Source organism: Scatophagus argus, chromosome 8 (genome assembly GCF_020382885.2).
Source record: "Scatophagus argus isolate fScaArg1 chromosome 8, fScaArg1.pri, whole genome shotgun sequence".
Taxonomy (NCBI): Eukaryota; Metazoa; Chordata; class Actinopteri; family Scatophagidae; genus Scatophagus; species Scatophagus argus.
In genome coordinates this window covers 25195870-25216090 of record NC_058500.1, presented here as the reverse complement: position 1 = coordinate 25216090, position 20221 = coordinate 25195870, and the positions used below count along the sequence as shown (strand labels likewise).

General features: G+C 38.1%; 1 protein-coding gene and 2 non-coding genes across 3 annotated transcripts in view; 1 reads left to right on the top strand and 2 right to left on the bottom strand.

Moving 5' to 3' along the window:
- Positions 1-12050: 12050 nt before the first annotated feature.
- On the bottom strand, positions 12051-12133 carry trnal-cag. Its single transcript has one exon. It is a non-coding gene; the product is annotated as a tRNA-Leu (tRNA).
- A 2903-nt stretch (positions 12134-15036) lies between these two features.
- The window catches only part of LOC124063234 (voltage-gated potassium channel subunit beta-2-like), a 52000-nt gene continuing 46815 nt past the window's right edge, over positions 15037-20221 (bottom strand). Inside the window, exons 12-15 of the mRNA XM_046396669.1 lie at positions 18317-18411; positions 16988-17108; positions 16328-16416; positions 15037-15758 (exon numbers count right to left, since the gene is read on the bottom strand). Coding sequence (XP_046252625.1) covers positions 15669-15758; positions 16328-16416; positions 16988-17108; positions 18317-18411 — 395 coding nt within the window. The 3' untranslated portion in view covers positions 15037-15668. The remainder of the gene's footprint in view (positions 15759-16327; positions 16417-16987; positions 17109-18316; positions 18412-20221) is intronic.
- trnas-cga lies at positions 16599-16680 on the top strand. Its single transcript has one exon. It is a non-coding gene; the product is annotated as a tRNA-Ser (tRNA).

Genomic DNA, 20221 nt, shown 5'->3' with positions numbered 1-20221 from the left:
AATACTGTAAATCAAATAGTCGACTTTACTTACCTCAACTGCGGAGAGAACCAGGCCTTCTTTTGAAACAGGCTTATATTAGAGACGTTTGATCATATTTTAGTTTTCCAATCTACCCCTGTTTTAGTTGGCTGTTGATGCAAGCTGAGACACTAAAAAGTCTTAACAATAGAAATGCCCACAATGTCTGAAAAGCAGCTTACATCTGAGAATTGAAATGTTTGAGTCAGATAGTCAAAACAGAGCCATTATGTGAATCCACACAAAACTCATTACCAGTTTTGAGTAGCTTTACTTTTAAAAGTAATTTGTTACATTACAAGATTGCTGCCATTATAAAGTAACTTGTTATGCGACAGTGTTACCCAATAAGAATAATAAGTTGAGTACTGTTGTTCCCCTTTGTGATTTAATATCAGCTGGGAGAGCTGTGAATAGCACCTTCATACATGAATAAACAAACTCACAAAATGTCAAGAAAATATATATATCTATATATATATATATATAATTTGCACTTATTTATCTTATTAAGAGAAAAATAGTACAGTACAACTTTTGAATTCAAGTTTCTCTCAAACTTAGGGGAGTTTAATTTCCTTGTTAACTCACACCTCACTGGGTTAGTTGCGGTTATTGTTCCAACAATCACCAACTCGACTTGGTTGACATAAACCCTGAATTAACTGTAAAAGTCTACTGGCTCCACACACAGCAGCCCACTGAGCCAACACAATCTCATACCAGCTTGTCACATACCTACACTTTGACACATCATTGTGTGTCTAGTCCATTGTGCAAGGTACCCTTTAGTGTCTGTGGCCAACGCTCAAAGAAACACCACTTTTCACTTAAGGTATGTGGTTAGGTTTCGAAAAAGACCTGTGTTTTATTTCAGGCAAGATATGAACTCCACTCTCCTGGCTAAAACTTGAGTGTGAGACCCTCCACTCAAACCCCAAGCCTCCATGCCTCTCAGGACTAAAATGCTTTGTTAATTACGTCCCATTGTGCAGTTGCTCTGATCATCTGATACTGACGCGGATGTGTTTCCACTGAAGGTTCATTTAAAGCCAGTGTGTCGCCTTCAGATGCACAAAAGGTAAATTCAAGGTGTCTATGAAACGCAGAGAGGTCGACCGAGCCTATAGCCCACCTGGCAAGTTGCATCTGTGCAACCTTTTAGTTGCTGATGATCAAACAGAAAACCTGGCAGAGGCAGCCTATCCTGACCTCTATGAATACAATAAAATGTTTCAATAATGTCAACCTTAAGAATGATAAAGCAGTCAGCTATTTTAGTACAAACTACAAATGGCACCTTTTCCATGAAGGCATCCACTTGCCTTCAAGTGTGATCTTCCTCACTTGTTTCTTATGAACCATAACTGACCAAAGGGAAAGCTCCTCCACACTTTCCACAGGAACTACTGCACTGCTCAGGAGAGGAACAACAATGCTGCAAGTTGTGTTCTGTTATCCAGCAGAAACCACTTCAAGGGTCATGAGCTGGAGGATAAACAGAGACCAAACAGACTCATTCCCTCTATCCCATCATTCCACACATAAAAAAAGTACTTGAACAACCAAAATATGCTTCTGCATTATGAAGTTCTTTCTTTCACTTTTTGCTCTGCATCTGATGCCATTCCAGAGAGACTCAGTGTTTAAATCCTTGCCTCATCATGCATTTAGACAAATGCAACAGAGCAGAGTTTAATGAGTTTGTTTCCATTCCCACTGGATACTGGTGTCCATGTTTGGTGAGGGCAATCATCAGCATCTAGTACGAAGGCTTTTATAATATCTCTGCACCTCCACAAGAGCCATGGAAACTCTTCGGACACTGGCTGTGTTAAACTCTTGTGTATATATATTTTTGCAGTGACACCAAACCAAGGAGAACATTGAACATCAAATGTACAGATATCCACCCCCATTCCCTCCTGTTTACCTCTTGGTCCTGCTCCTTTTGTTCTGCTTTCTGTTTGGCATGTGTGTATGGTGCCATAGTATAATTTATTCTACCTGTAGAAAGTATTAGACTAGTGAGAAATTTGTATTGGCATTTACTCCCCTCAGCCTCTTGGTGTGTTAACTGTAACACTGGCGTAATTGTCTGTTCATTAAAGCTCTGCAACTGGACCAAGACCACAGGTTTCCCGCTCTTCATTCAAAAAACACTGAAGATGCTGTTTGCAGATAGTAAAATGGAAGAGGTTTGTGCTAATTTATGTACACTAATACTGAGATGCTAAACAGCAGTGTTGAGAGAAGGACGCCTTCACTCTGACTCATCCTCCAAAAAAAAAAAAAAGTAAAACAATTGACTTCAAGCTGTTTTTAAAGAACATTGGCCACAGTACATGTCAGACATGTTTTTTTTAGTACAAATCAAGTATTCCTTTATTGGCAACAGTTTTCTAAACCATACCGTAGTGTTTGATTCTTCCAGTATGGAAATCAACATGCAGATATTTGAAATTTGCAAATTCGCAAATTTTTCTCGCTGTTGCTTCCAACAACCATGCTAACATAGCGGTTAAGGGCAGCTCAGGCCTAGTCCACTTGCACATGAGTAATTTTGATTTTGATTGATTTGATGTTTTAGTTTTGATTTAGATTTTTATTGAAACACTCTTGAAAAGATGTGCTTTCGTCTTTCGATTCAATCATTGCATTTTCATTGTCTGTTTGTATCTTTCAAAATATAGACAACTTAACATCCATTTTATCCATGTACAAATGCAAATTCCCTACAATATTTGCAAATGATTCTTGTAGCCTACATACACGTACTCTAGGTGGCAGATTAAACTACCTTTGCATTGTGGTTTCTTTATAGCAGAATCACTCTTATCTTCAATGAGAATCTTATGACAGTATCCTGGAGGAAGCAGTTGGATGCACCTTCCTTTTCTTCTCTTGAAGAAGAAGCGGAAACAAATGACCAGTCATGTGAGTGTTAGCTTTACTGTAACTTTTTCCTTATCCAATTAAGTACATTAATTCTTTTTTTGAAATATGGAAAAAAAACTTTATTGAAATTGAGGATGTTTTTTATGTATATAAATTCTTCTCTCTCCATCAACCTTTTCTAATGCAATACGTCAAACGCTCTTAAAATATGTTGATGGAAACATAGCCAATATAATGAAGATAATCCACTAGCAAAGTTCGCTTCCTGTTGCACTGATGAGATACACCCTAATCATGATCTAAGCCCCCTTTGAAAATCTGTGACTCTCCAGGCTTTGGTGACAGCTCCAGTGATTGAAGATAGTAGAAACCCTTTGTAAAGGCTGAGCAGAGTGAATGCAGTCATATTAATGAAAAAGACTGTATAAGCCCACAGTGGAGCAGTGTTGACTGCTGCCTGAGGCTCTGTGACCCAGACCTGACCACAGCAGACTATTTTTAGGATGGTGCAATATGTAACTCACAGAGCAGGGCCTGAGTGCAGAAGCAGAGGAAATTGCTTTAAAAGACAGCAGAAATAAAAACGGACTGAACTGATGAGAGTATAGACGCTTGCATATTAAAAGAAGAAAATGGTGAAAGACCAATCAACAGAGGATGCTATTTTTGGGATCTGCATTTAACCCATCATTTAACCCATGTGATTGAGACACACATGCAACATGCAGTGAAACACACAGGAGCAGTGGGCTGCATCAACCACCCAGAGAGCATATATATTGGGGGTTAGGTGCCATGCTCAAGGGCACATCAGCTGGCTAATGGGGGGTGGGGACATTATCGCTCCACCACTCAAATTTTTCCTGCCCGTCCGGTGGGGGAATCGAACCAACGACCTTCTGATCACAAGCCGCTTCTCCAACCTCTAGGCCACAGCTGCCCCCAATGTAGATTGTATTATAGAAAGGTTTGAGTGGTCTGGATTTCAATATAAGGAGGGGTTTACAATGAAGGCCAATCTTCTGTTCCTCAGTAATAATGGACATAACGTGACACACATACATGACAGCATGTGTGCGCAAGGGGTCACTCAGAGTGATGAACCCACAAAGGATGGTAACCAACTCTTCACGGTAGCTCTGCACACGTCGATGCAGAGAAGAAAGTAACCTGCTGGGCATTTGATTTGTATGAACAGATGCTGACAGGCTATCTTTTAAACAAAAATGGTTTCAAATGGATTCAAATGGTTCAATTTTATGTAGGTTTATATGTTAAAAGACTACTAGAAATAACCGTTATTTATGACCATTCCAACAGAGAAATTGATGATTGATGAGTGACATAAACATATAAAACACCGTTGGACCTCAGTCCTTTTGAAGGACACATCACACGAGTCCTTAGAGAGACATTGTATCCCAGCTTGGCATGAAGCTAACAGAGCAATAAACTTTGTTTTTCTTGTGTTAGTATTGGTATAATTTTTCCTCCCTCACTTTTGTTACAGTAAGAACAACATCAATACTACTACTGCTACTACTACTACTAATAATAATTTATAGTTCATTTTAATTGTATGGATAATTAAGTGCATTGTTTGATTTTAGTGAATGATGAGGAGTTTTGTTCTTTTCTTTTGTGAATATTCATCAGATGTAACCAAACCTGCCTTTCAAAATTTCTAAGCTTAAAACTAAGCTTTAAAGAAGACACCTAAAACCATTTAGCCAAAGAAACTGTTCTGACTCTTTGTAGTCAAGATAGAAGAACACCAAAATATTCAAGAGTGACAAATATTTGGGGAAAAAAATTAATAAGCAATTACTCAGGACAAGATCACAAGGGACTTCTACAGTAATGATTATTTGCGGTTAGTACAAATGTTGTCACTCTGACTGAAAACATAATGTACCACAAGGAATGCAGTGATTAAAGGACATGTCTGTACTGCAGCAGGCCCAGGGGTATTGTGTGTTGGGAGTACAGCTGTGTCAGACACTCAACACTGTCACAATGAAAGCACTTACAAAGCCTAACATCTCTCTAAATCCCGTAATTATTCCAGGATACATTATGTACCTGGGCCCCAGCTGTCTGATCACCACAGTGAGGGGATTGCACCTTCTACAATCAGCTTACAGGAGACAGATTGTTATGATTGGATAATAATATCAGCTTGTAAGTTATGTGCTTAAGCAGTATGAAACAGACAGAAGAAATACATTTTTAGATCCCTATTTCCCTCCTCCCCAACTGCTGTTGTTCCACCATTCCATCTTTTATTTACCTTGCAGATTTCATTTTCCTCGACAACAAAGGGAAGTGAGACAAAATAAGGTTTTGTAACCCTTTTACCCACCATTCCCACCCCTTAACTCCTGCTGCTGCTATCACCTTCCTTGTCTTTCATTTACTGTCAGGGTTTTCCTGAAGTCTGATGTCTTTTATGTCTTATTGCAGCAGTCGCCTGAATATACGATTACTAAGCTCTGTAGCAACCTCTGTTGTTCCGCACCCCGCCCCTCTCTCCCGACGCCCCACTCTTTCTAATCTCCTCACTACAGTAGCACTTTGAAATTAAGCTGTGAGGAAGCTGGGTGTCTTACAGACCTCTCTGCTCCGACACCAAGCCCTCAATCAGCTTCATTGTGGATAAAGACTTCAGCATTTCTGAGTCAACATGTCTGAGCTGACAGGTGCTCTGAAAACATTGGCTTTAAAGGACAACATAACTTGCCAATGCTCTGGCACCACAAAGTAAACCACATGCAGACAAACCACTTAGAAATATTATTGATTGTTGTGATCGGCAAAAGTGATGCTAACATTTCAGTACAGTACGTGCTTCTGGGGGGGGGGGGGGGGGGGTGGGGGGGGGGGGGGGTGCACTGATTATTAACTCCCCAACACCCAAATTTTTGCTGCTGGTCCAGAGAATCAAACCTGCGACCCTTCGGTCCTAAGGTTGTTAATATATATATGTGACATGATTCAGTCAGTTATGTTTGTTTTGTTTGTTATGTTTGGTCACCTTTGTCAGCTTCTCTGACTCTGTCCTGAAAGTTATATACACCAAATGAAACATTAGTTTGAATAAGATTACAGTTTTCACTAAGTAGAGAAATCTGTTGTTTTAAACATAAACTTTAATGTGAAAATGTTACATATATCTTTAAAGGCCATTATATGGAAATAACACTACCAATGACCATGACCAATATATTATATATATATGTATATATATATATATATATATATGCATTTTTTAAGTTAGTAATCCCAAGCTGGGAAATTACTTTTCTGCATTTAACCCATCACTAATTGAAACACACACACATGCAACATGCAGTGAAACACACAGGAGCAGTGGGCTGCATCAAGCGCCAGGGGAGCATATTGGGGGTGAAGTGCCTTGCTCAAGGGCACATCAGCCAGCTAATGGAGGGTGGGGCATTATCACTCCACCACACTCAAATTTTTCCTGCCCGTCCGGTGGGGGAATCGAATCAGCAACCTTCCGATCACAAGCAGCTTCTCCAACCTCAAGGCCACGGCTGCCCTCCACACATATATATCACCTATATTTAGCATAGGTGATCTAACAGGCCTTGAATACTTGCATAAATAAATGCCAACAGAGTATTATTCCCATATGGTAGAGGTATTAGCATATCACGTCACATCATATTGTACAGTTTTAATTTGAAATGCAGTTTTCATCTTGAAATGGATACATTTATTCATACTGCTTTAATACAGTATATACCCTATGGACCTGCACATGATTACATTGTATACATAGTGGAAATATCTCTCTGTGTGATCTGGGGATTGGTTGAGAAAAACGAGGGCAAGAAAAGGATGAGTGATAAACCGTCTTTACCAGAAATACAAAAAAAAAATTGCTACACCTGAGTTTGGCAGCTCTGACTGTTGTGTACAAAACTAAAGAATTGTTTTCCAGTAATGATCTAAAGTCAACTAAAGCCTTTACTTACAAAAATGTTATTGGCACTATTTACAAAGTATAATGAACAAAGAGTATGTTTTAAAGTCTTAAGGAGAACAAAGCCAATGCAGCAGCAAGAAAAGACAACTTAGGAACCAAAATGCATGATATGCAGCCGTGGCCTATAGGTTGGAGAAGCGGCTTGTGATCGGAACGTCGTTGGTTCGATTCCCCCACCGGATGGTCAGGAAAAATTTGAGTGTGGTGGAGTGATAATGTCCCCACCCCCCATTAGCCGGCTGATGTGCCCTTGAGCAAGGCACAATGATGGGTTAAATGCAGAGAAGTAATTTCCCAGCTTGGGATTAATAATAAAGTAACTTAAATTGTTCATTTGATATTCTGAAGCTTAGGTTCTGAAGATATTCTAAAGCTTAGGTTGTGAAACCACTATCACTAAGATCAAAAAATAGGTTCAGTGCTAAACTATTACATTTTTACTTTTTATATTACAACTGTAATAACAGCTAAGGTCTGAAAGAGCAATATGTAATGAATTAAACTTATACAATCTGAATTTGAAAATGCACAATTTCGAGCCAACAGCTGTGTTCATATCAAACATATCATAGTTCATAAGAATAGATTTCAGGGTCACCCTTTATTGCTCCTCTCCCTCGCTGAGAAGTGCTGCTTTACTTATTTTTTGTACATTAAATATTTATTGCTTAGTATTACATGTCTTTATATCTTTGGTATAGACTTTCCAAAAACCTATTCATGAATAGATAAATCTAAAAATGCTGCTCTTGATCAAAAATATTCTACTCTGATGATTTTCCATGTAGCTACTATATTCAGAAGACAACTTTTGCCTCTAACTCCCATAACGGTGTTAGGTAATACAGATTTAAAATTTCTCATATGGAAACAAAACAGAGCAGCTGAGGAGAACACATGGACATGTCTTTTTGGATTTAGAAACATAACACAAACGTCTCCTAACGATCTCCCCAGTGTCTTGTACGTTGTGCAACGAAAAGAAAGCCACATCCCTCTATTCAGTTTCAGTCTCTTCCGATTGCATTTCTTTACTCCTGTTCATCGTCTCTCCTCACAGTGGATCAGCGCTGAACACCAGGGTAGATTTCATTATTGAAGGGACACTGAGGAAACAAAGGTTGTTCTCAGGTGATAGACTTACTGCTCATTGTCTCACCTAAAGAGTTTAATTTTCTCATGTCAAGTTTGTGTATTTTTTCCTCTGTGGTGCACTGCAAAATGAAGGGAGCACACCCACACCAACCCACCCACCCACCCACCCATACATGAACATACAGGAGTTCTTAACTCTTCTCTTTGTGCTCCCTGGATATGTGCTTAAATCCTGTTTCCATTCTGATAGTAAAACGGTGGAGTTTGAGACTCCCGTTGCTTTCTTGGCAGGAGCAGCGGAGGTCTCAGTGTGTGATGTACATGTGTAAGCAGGCACAGTGAATGCACACTTCAGCCATCAGGGACAGGATTGTGGATGCTCCAGATTAAACCAGTACAATAGAAGGGGGGAATAAGAACAGGATAAATGGTTTGCAAGTCTGCAACATGCATAGAATACATGGAGGTTGTTTAAAGGAACAGCAGCTTCTGCCAGCTTTATTATGGAGGAGGCATCTCTCATATCAGTCACATAAATGTGGCAGGTTAACATTTCCACTTGTGTCTTTCTATTTATTTGCTGTCCTTTTTTCTGGCAATATGCAGACACAAACAGAGGTGAACAGTCCAGCGAAAACTAGAACAAAAAAGGTGCAACTGCATGGCATGTGGCTTACATCTGAGGTAGCATGACAGCTGTACATTTGTGATGATGATTATGATTTGCACAATAGTAAAGTATCGATTTAAGAAACACTATTAAACGATTTCTTTTTCTTCACAGTTTGGACTGTGCTGTACATACACATACATGAAATAAGTCATTGTTTGACCTACATTGTAATTACAGTGAGACAGACTTACACAAAAAAAAGCAAGGTCAGAATGTTTTGGAGCTTTTGTCGAAGAATGAGTGTAAATGAAGACAAAATGAAACCACCATATTTTGTCTGTGTGTGATTGTCAGGGTATCAGGAGTTTAGTGAAGGTCTTTATATCATCTTGTCATTGTGAAGGCACTGTGTGGACCTATGTTTAATAGTAAAATCCTAGTTTAGGGACATACATTCAGATAGGTCTTGATAGATTCAATATTAAGTGTTTTTCCAATTATTGAAATCGGTTTTCTTTTCGTCTGATTGCTGATAAAATAAGTTAATTTTCAAATGTGCTACCTTTGGCTCTGATACAGCAGTCTACAAAGTAACTAGTAACTAAAGTTATCAAATAAATGTAGCGGAATAAAAACTATATATTCGTAATTAAATACTTGCCTCCAAAATGTAGTGGAGTGAAAGTATGAAGCAGCATATGCTAAGCACTCAAGTAAAGTATAAGTACCTTGATGTTCCACTGAAGTACAATGCTACATCATATGATTTTACTGTATAACATTCAGTTCCGATATCATATTTAATAAGGGGATCTGTCTTCATTAAATTTACTCTGTATTGTTACAGTGTTGGTTCCAACAGGAGCCTTTCAGTCTGCTTACATATCTTTACTGATATACTGAAATGTTATATTATTATTTCTTTCCCTGTTTTTTGCATGTGAAATTACAAGCATATTGAAACATGTTCTTTGCTGTTGACTTTGATATTATTATTATTTTATGCTATGCAACAGAGTCTTCACTTCCAGCTTGTTCATCTTCTGATGCTTTTCAGTTTATGTTTGATTTTCATATTGAACTTTTATTCCTGACGTGGCTGGGCTCACTGTGTGTTATGAGAACATAGAGACTTTCACCCGCATTAATAATATTCAGCACTTTTGAGGATCTACATAGGAAGTAAATCCCCACCATTGTCCTTGTGAGCTGTCTTGAGAATTGTGAATATCTTAGCACTAACCGGCCTGCCTTTAGGAAGGCAATTACAGTGGGATTTCATGTACACCACAGCTCAGGATTACAAAAGCCTTGTATCAGGATTGTATGACCCCACCCTTCATTGTGGCTCCTCGGGAGGTATCTGCTGTCTCCAGCTGGGACGAGGAAACTCCAGACCTGGGAGGTAAATTTAATTTTTGAAGATCACAAGTCTTTATGATAATCATTCTCGTTCTGACAGCGGACTGTGAGAGATTTCAAGAGACAGGATTACCAGGATTGGTTCACTCAATTAAAAAAAAAAAAAGAAAGAAAAGATTAAATTAGGGGTTATAGTACATGAGAAGACAGCAGAGAAAACAATGGCTGTGATAATTTTTGTCACCCCTGTCTGTTGTGATGACCTACTCTGTATTTCTAAAATGTACCACGCAAAATTAGATCGTTCTACAGCCAGTATATTTCACCTAAAACGTTCTTCACTGCTGAGACAAGAGAAACAAATCCTTGAATACTGAACATATATTCTGATATGGAGCCTCTGAAATGGGACATCAACAAGCAAAGGTCACAGTGCCTGTTAATGGTGCTATGGGTAGGTCTACTGAAACATTTAATCATTTATGAACCTCATTATAATGGCCAAGAGAAGATACTACTACTACTACTACTACTAATAATAATAATAATAATAATAATAATAATAATATTCAATTCAATTCAATTTATTTATATAGTGCCAATTCACAACAAAAGTTATCTCATGACACTTTCCAATTAGAGCAGGTCTAGACCAAACTCTTTAATTAAATTGTAAATAGAGAGAGCCCAACATTCCCCCTTGAGCAAGCTATGTAAATAAACTGAATTGAATTGAATTGAATTGAATTGAATTGAATCATTTGCCAATAACAATTTATTTGATTATGTCTACAGTGCAAAGACACAAAAAATAAATCAAAATGTTGTGTGTAGTTCCTCTTTAAGAAATAGCTTCCTTGATAGTTCCCATGATCTGCACATGAAATGTGTAATTTTAAGAGTAGTTTAGCTCCAAATATTTGCTTAAGCCTTCCATTGCTGCTCTGTTGTCCCAGCACAGAGTCATCTCCTAAAAATGATCAGAATCAGGGCTTCAGGTTTCACACAGACATGAGTCTGGGATGAAGGGAACCAGTGAACAGGCTGGACTGGAGGCGGTGGGGTGTGTGGGGGCATTTTGAGGAGGGCCCTGCCACTTTCCCAGGCTTTTGACAAGCCCAACAGCTGAGACACCCCTAGTCCCAACACCCATTCACTGCTCCCACACACAGATGTATGTAATGTATGAGTGTGTTGATGCTTGTGATGTTGTGCCAATGAGCGAGAGTTGTCTAATGCGAAAGAGAGGGAGAGAGCTGAAAGATGATGATGTTTTTCTTCCCATCAGCAGCAAGATGATGAGAGCAGAACAGCAGCTGTCCTCTTTCTCTCTCTTCACATCCCTGTTTTCACAGTGTCACAATTTTGATATTCTTATTGTAGTAGAAGTTCACAAACAATGTTGCCAAAGCATAGTTAAATATTGCAATATTGAAAATATAAAATCTTTTTATGTTCTGTCAACAAATTCCATGAAAATTATAATATATATAATACCCCCTGATTTCCCTACTCCATCTGTGACATGTGGGCTCTGGAACACACTGGTTCCTACTCAAGATGGAAATTAAAAAACAAACAAACAACAACAACAACAACAACAACAACAAAAAAAAACAGTTCAAAATCTACATTCTAATTTCAAAAAAATCTCAAAAGGAAACATTGTGTTCCATCTGCAGTCCTGCATTTCAATTATGCGAATCACAGTCAAAATTGTGTTTTCTAGATGTTTTAAATATGAGTGGATAAACACAAAAGTACATTATATTATAATTTACTGTTGTCTATAATGTTTGTATGTAATTGTTCACTTTTGTTAGACCAATGTTGTCAGGGCAGTCTCCATATTAATGTACATAAATGTACATAAAAAGATACACTGATTTATTTGGGGAGGTATGTATAAATGATATTTAACATGTATGTATAAATGATAAATAATATTTTTCAAAGCACACAAAAATTATTATTATCTACAAATGTGAAATAAGATAAGATAAGATAATCCTTTATTAGACCCATAACTGGGAAATTACAGAAAAGTACTGTCAGAAGTGGGATTCGAACCCACGCCTCCAGGGGAGACTGCGACCTGAACGCAGCGCCTTAGACCGCTCGGCCATCCTGACACATGCTCAACTAAAATAAAACACATGTTCACTTACAAATAAATAAGGTTCACAAATGTATTTCTGACATACATAAGAACATACAAATAGTCTTTTTAATAAATACAATACAAATCTAGCAAAAAAAAAAAATAGCAAATATAAGTCGGTTAAGACTCATTTCAGGTCTGTCAAAGCAGTCTTAGTCCACAGAATCATGCAGCAATTCACAGACAACGTGAGGAGGCCCTCAGATGGCTAACTGACTAATATTTTAGGTATATGGCCAAAAAAGCTATACACTGACAAGTTCATTTCCTGTTCCTGCTTCTTCTCTACAGTATCATTGTTTCATTCAGTGTTGTTGCCAGATTTCTGACCAAAGACCAATTTTAGTGTTTTGTGAAATTTAGTGTTTTGTGAAATTTTGTTGTGTTTTGTAGAATTTTATTGTTTCTGAAATTGTTATAAAATATAATTATACATAGTAAATGTGCTTGCATTTAAGCGCTTCTCTAGTCTTTTAGACTTTTTGAAGTGCTTTACAACACAGGCCGTATTCATTCACAAACACATCCACACAACGCTGGCTGAGTCTGTCATGCACTCTACCAAGCTGCTCCTCAGGAGCAATACAATGCCCCATATCACAATTTACAAAGCTAATATACAAGTTCCATGCTGTCAAAGAATTTAGTCATTTAGTCACTCAGAATTGGGTGTGGTTTTCACTTCCATAAGTAGATGCTGAAAACATTGGACTGTAAAAAATGGCAACAAAATGGCACTGATGTTATAAAATATATGGCCACTGTGGGGCAAGATGTGTTTATTTTAGGTAGAAAATCAATTTGTGTGCATACTTCTTCTCTCTTGTAGTCTCCTCAAGATCTGAATTATCCAATAGATCTTCTGTGAGGTGAAACCTGAAATCCAAGTACTGTTTTTATGTGATATTCATCTGTTTACTCTAACCTGCTCTATATGTTGGCTGCCTTATGATTTATTAGTTATTTTAATATTTAAAAACAATGTTTTTCATGACCGACACAAGAGATGTTTTATCAAAAACAAGGTTTTCTCAGTTTTCATCATTGCAAATTAATTTTAAGTTTTAAATTAATGAACTTGAATAAAAAATGAGATCAGTATGACCAACTTTATGCCCTTTACAATAAAAACTTGGATCCAAAATACATAAATCTAATTATTCTTTTGTGTGTTGTTATGCCTTTGAAAACATATACGTATAAAAAATATATTTACAAGGTAGGTAAGTAAGACATGCCCAAGGTGGGCATGTCTTACAGTGGTCAAGATGTACACAGTGAAATGTATCCAAAGCAGCGTTAGACAAGACAAGACAAGTCAACTTTATTTGTATAGCCCATTTTTACAAGCAGTTTGTCTCAAAGGGCTTAACATAACATCAGCAACATCCTCTGCCCTTCGACCCTCACATCGACTAAGGAAAAACTCCCAGAAAAACCTTTAACAGGAAAAAATGGAAGAAACCTCAGGGTGAGCAACAGAGGAGGGATCCCTCACCCAGGAGGAGACAGAACTGGAGACATCAGAACTCTCCACCAGGCAGACCATGTTCTGTATGTATATAGTGCCAAATCACAATAACAATTGTCTCATGACACTTTCCAGTTAGAGCAGGTCTAGACCAAACTCTTTAATTTAACCTGGGGAAATTGTATTGGACTAAAAAACAATACATAACTGTCAAAAGGAACACAATAACAAACAGTAGAACTAAATTTACCCCTGCAATGTCTAGTCTGCCTTATCCTAAGATTAAAAACACTGGGATTCCCTGTCTGTTATGTTGTTGTCACTACAACATTGCTTCCTACTTTGATATTACCCTGTTAATGTTGTTCAATTCACATACTATTAGTTCATACTTGGGTTTGAGTAACTAAAAATTGGATACACTGTTTCAATGATGAAGATAACTATATAACCATTTCATAGGTTCTTCAGTTGCAGAAACCCTGCTTTAACCCACCAGCAGAATGGTCTTTGGGCTATTCAGATCTGTTGATGTATATCAATATATCTCCTCTTGGGGCATTACCTCAGATTTAGTTCAAATAATTTTGTAGCCAGATGTGTATGAGAAATCAAGTAAAGAACCAGTCAGCACAGCGGCTTGTGGGTAGTGTGAGACCAGTAGTATATCATGTGTGTATAAAATGATTTACACTCCTATGGGACTGCAATAGCCCCTTTGATACCTAATTTGCTCCATGTTGCATTAGCTACAGGCTCTGTGTTCTGAACTGGAGAAGATGTGATGTGGTCTACATATGATCGATGCTAGGATGGCCCAAAACCAGATATTTTTTTTTTTAATATGTAAAAGAAGAGGCACCATTCAGCCCTGTCGAACACTTTCTCTGCATCTAGTGAGAAGAGTTTGACAGAATCTGGGTTATCTGTGTTTCCCTATATTATATATTATATGGAGAAGTTTTCTCAGGTTATCTGCAGATCATTGGCCATTAATGTCTACTTGGTGTGACTGTATTAGTGTAGGAAGTATATTGTCAAACCTGTTTGATAGTATTTAGCTTCAATCTGATTGGCTGGTGGGTTTGCTTATTTTGATTGTTTTGATTGCTGTTTACTTATATGACTACTGGCCTCTTGGCAGTCATGGCCACTTACATAAGCCTCTCCTTTCAGAAAGTTTTATAATGTTCTGTTCAATGCATTAAAAATGGAAAACCAACTAACCATTAACTAAAAGTTGTGGGTGTCCATCTAAAAAATTAGGCATATATTGTGTTGAAAGTTATGAACAGTCATATTTCCAAACTGGCCAGGGAAAAGCAGCTAAACAGGTTAGTATACAAATAAAAATAATAGAAGCTTAGAATTCTGTTTCAGTTTTCTATAAAATATAGGTTGTTATAAGGTTATGTCATCAGGAAAAATTCCAGGCAACACAACAGTTTTGTTTGACAAAAAGTCACAGGAAAGGATTTAATAAAAATACAACAGAAAATCAAACATACATTGACTTAGACATAACTATATTAATGTAACTATAATGAGGTACCTAAACTGTGACTGAAATCCAACCCTAAAAACAGTATTTAAGCATGTCTGTGATTATTACACTAAAATTGCTAATTCATCACAAATTTTGTGCTCAGGAGGTTTACATGTCTTGTGCAACACATGTTTAATAGCACACAAATGCAACAAATGAATTTTTAAGTTAGCCACTCTGAGACATGCTGAGTAGACAGTGTAGACACAAAGCAACACCTTACTCAGTGATTTTCTTTAGTGTTTCAGTGACTCATCTGATTAGAGCAAATTGTTTCCTTTTTATCCATTCAAGGCTAAACTGCTAGAAAAAGTATTGCATATTATAAACCTTCATATCATATGAAGTGGCAATAAGTGGAAATGTGGTGAACAAAGTAGATTCCAGATTATTCACCGTTTGCTACACTACGTGTTGCCCATGTGTGATTGTGTCTTTGATTCATAGCCATCCAACAGAGGACACACTGACAGTTCATTGCTGGGGCTTCTACGATCTGAAGTCCTTTTTATTATAGGGCTTGTTTCCCAAGAGGTTATCCACCTCAGATACGATGGACAGTGACAACTTTGGAAGAATCTGTGAAATGAGAAGAAAGAAAGGATTAAGGTCATTTATTTTACCTCAACTGCAGAGAACCAGACACTTACTTGAGCAGTCTTATATTAGTGACAGGTCGTTACTTCTGAGTGTCACAAATATCTCTGGTGAGTTTGCCCATTTGATTTTGTTTTTTTTCTTTTTCTTAACTTTGTTGTGGCCAAACAATTGGACCAAGACGTATTTAGACGATCCATTTGCTATGGGTGTGGGTTGTGGGTGGCTGTGGGTGCTTGTGTCATTTTCATACACCTTCTGAACCTTACACAAACACAAAATAACTTTGCAACTGTGTACAGATCTTTTCATAATATAATATAGATAATGTCCAATGTTAGGCAGTTGCGTTAATGAAGGCAAGAATATGGGAACGTAAACCATGGTCACTTATACCATGGTCAAAAACAAACAAACAAAAAAACCCCATAAAATATCAATTCATATTTATATGCATTTTGCAATCAAAATTTAGAGTACCATTTAGTGCTGACTGTGGGTATGGAACCATGAACAGAGTGGTTTCACCTGCTTCATGCATGTCTTCTAACCTGTATTGCTCTGATATTCTCCATTAGCTGGTCAGTTCTAGAAGCTCCCAGCAAGACAGAGTTCACCCCTTCGTTTCTCAGGCACCATGCTGTGGGAATGTGCAGCATAGGAAGAAAAGGTCAAACCTTTAGCATCCATTGTTTTGTGGAGGCAAAGAGTGAAGTCAACATGTTTTATGAAAAAAAAATGCTGTAAGACTTTTTAAGGTTATCATAAAGGAGGATATGTACTGTATACAACTTCTTTAGTTACAACATAGCACCAAACATGGTCACGGTGGCCGAGAGGTTAAGGCGTTGGACTCGAAATCCAATGGGGTTTCCCCGCACAGGTTCGAATCCTGTCCGTGACGTTCTGGCTTTTGGGGGCAGCCGTGGCCTAGAGGTTGGAGAAGCGGCTTGTGATCGGAGGGTCACATGTGTGATTCTGTGGCTCCTGTGTGTGTTTCACTGCATGTAATTTGCCGGGTGTTGCATGTGTCCACTAAGGATGGGTCAAATGCAGAAGACGAATTCAGTGTGTGTAAAAATATATATACCAGTATATTAATAAAGCTGATTCTTCTTCTAAAAATAAAAGATGACACATGGATAAACACATGGACATATTGAGATGTAATGGACCTAAAGAGAGAGTAACAAATGACAGTTTTATTTTACCAATAGCCAGCTGTGGCAGAGTGCAGCCTAGTCGCTCAGCAACTGCAATCAGCTCTTTTAGCTTCACCTGCTGACGATGGCCCTCTTCACTCAGGATCTTGTCCTTCAACCACTGATAACCCTGTTGCAGACAGCACAATATTTAGTTCAGGGCTAAAGGTGAGAGATGAACCCTGGTTGTCTAAGACAACAATGAATGTTACAGAGAGCGACTTGTCCAGTCGCTTTACATAGATACATACATAGACTTTGTCCAGAGTCTATGTATGTACATATATATCATGACTGATCAGCTGTTTCCACTGTGAGAGAAGAAGAGGAGGGAGGACAAGAAGAGATGATGAAGAAGAAGAAGAAGAAGAAGAAGCTGTATCCACTGTCGGGGTCTTCCCTGATATTCCCAAAAGATTACCATTCCCAGATTAATTCCCACTTTTCCCATACTCCATCACATCACCCCATCCTATCCTCCCTTCACTGACTGCCTGTCTGTTTTAAAACTGATTCAAAGGCTTTACAGATCACTTTCAAAGCATGTCAGGGTCTGGTCCCAACATGCATAACAGAGTTGCTAACCCCATATGAGCCAGCCCACAGCCTGAGATCCTCAGGTGGGGACCTTCAGGTCATTCCAAAGTCAAGGTCAAAGGTGATCGGGCTTTTGCAGTCAGGGCTCGGCTTTGGAACGCCCTGCCCAAGGAGATAAGGCTAGCAAGGTCAGTGGCTCCTTTTAAATCACTTCTCAAATCCCATTTTTGTAGACTGGCTTATATGCGATGTCGTCTTTTTACCACCCTTATACCTTCTCAGTTTTAAGTTTCCTACATTTTGTCAGTCAAATTCAATATATTTATCAATCAGTATACTGTATTTACTTTATATTTTGTTCTTGTGTTTGATCTGTAGTTTCTGATTTTAACTGATTGTTAATTGCTTTAGGAACCTGGTTTTTAAAAGATGCTATATAAATATAATAAATATAAATATATAAATAAAGTTGTTTTCATTATTATTATTATCATTATTATTATTAGTAGTAGTATTGTGACTTATGGTCACAGCTTGATTACATTTAGTCATCAAAACATGGGACACTGGTACTGTTTTTTTTTTTTTTATCTTTCTTACATTCATGCCTAATATGAAACATGAAAAGCTTAATGCAGATGTCACTAAATGACACGTGAAAAAGAAAAAACATTTATTTATGACAGATAAAATGACTTTGGTCAGTGGCGTGTTATTCATACACCATTTGGTGAGACCCGGCCAAAACAGATGAATAGGTGACAGGATGAATGGCTAGAGGGAATAAGAAATGACTCTTACCTTAAGCGAGGCTCGTGAATAAGGGGGGATCCCACTGTTATACTTCCCTGAGATGATCCCACAGGCCAGTGGAGACCAGGTCATGGCTCCAATGCCTGTATGCCCAGAACAAGTCATGCACAGCAAGTTTGCTTCAGCTTTAAAATACGTGGAACTAGGCTGGGTTTACCGTCAGGACTAACACAAATAGAATTAAAATAGAACTTTGAATGGATCAAATTGTGTAAACAAAATAATCTTTAAATGGCATTTATACAATTTCCCAACAACAAATGGCCTTAGCATGATTGATTCAATGTTTTACAAACAAGATAATACATAATTTTTCATTATCATAACTACTGGGACCTGTGTAATTCATCTGCAGTTGTTTATCAAGAACACCAGATAAGGGGTAATACCTATCGTCATTGTTCTACTTGTGCAATGCTGCCTTATACGCTGTTGACATGTTGCCTCTATTATTGTCATGTTCAATGATGACATGAAATTATTAAGCCTTAATAAGCATTAAGATATGCAGTAAGATTAGAAATGTTATGTGATATAGTGTTACTGTATATAGTAATGTGAGTGTGTGTATGTATGTGTGTGTGTATATATGTATATATATATGTTGTGCGACTTAGTAGGAGCAATTTGGTTATTGGCAAAGAGTCAATGATTATGGGAAATAATCATTACAGTACAATCAGTGTATGCTTAATACACTTAAATATCGGGGCACCACCCTGTCACCAGGGACCAATAGCCAAATTAATAAGGGAACTAACAGTCTCTGAATGTTTAGAAGGGTAAACTCGAGCACTGGCTGTCACGGATCCAACTGTTGTCATTAATACTCCCCACAATAAGCACAGTCCACGACAGGTTCAACTATAACAAGATTTATTAAAGTAACAAGTATCCAAAGATAAGTATCACTTCAAACAAAGCTATTATAGTTCAAGTTGCACACTAAACTACTAGCTACAATAGGTAACAAATACAGCAGCAAAAGACATTCATAACAGGGTGTGTATGTGGGGTTGGGTGTGTATATAGAGAGTGAGAGAGAGTTAACACTGGCGGTAGACAATAAACAAAGAAGAGACTGACGAGCTAATGGCTAAAAACAAACAAAATGGAGGTTAGCAAGTTAGCTAGAGGGCAGCTAACAAGCTAAAAGCTAAAAAACAAACAAAATGGCGGTTAGCAAGCTAGCTCGATGGTGGCTAACAAGCTAAAGCTAAAAACAAACAAAATGGCGGTTAGCAAGCTAGCTCGATGGTGGCTAACAAGCTAAAGCTAAAAACAAACAAAATGGCGGCCGGCTAAAATCGAAGTAGTGACAGACTACGGCCACAAGATGGCAGCAGACTAAACTAAAATAAAGGTAAGCTACGACCACGAGATGGCAGCAGACTATACCCTAAATTGGTGGCGCACTACGACCACAAGATGGCAGCAGACTATAACTAGAATGATGACAAGCTACGGCCACAAGATGGCAGTAGATAACAAAAGGGGAAAAGTAAATAACTACGCTAGGGGGAGCTAGCACAAAGAACAAGCAGTCACAAACAGCAAATTAAACAGCACACGAAATATCAAATTAATCAATACATTGAAATAGCAGAATAATACACTTGTAATTTAACAGTACCCACAATGGCTACAGAACAACACGTCAAGTTATTCGGGCCAGAGTGGTAATGGCTCACGTTGTCTGTTTAGCGTGACCACAGACAAGAACCATGGACGAAAGCCTTTGGGAGCCACGTACCCCTTGGTTACGGTTCGTGACCACGTGGTCGGGCTTTCGTCTCACCGTTCAGCAGGATTAGTGTAAGGAAGAAAGGAAAGAGATAGAAGAACGAAGAATACACCCAAATAGGAAAATGAACCACTTCACGTCTCTGGAAA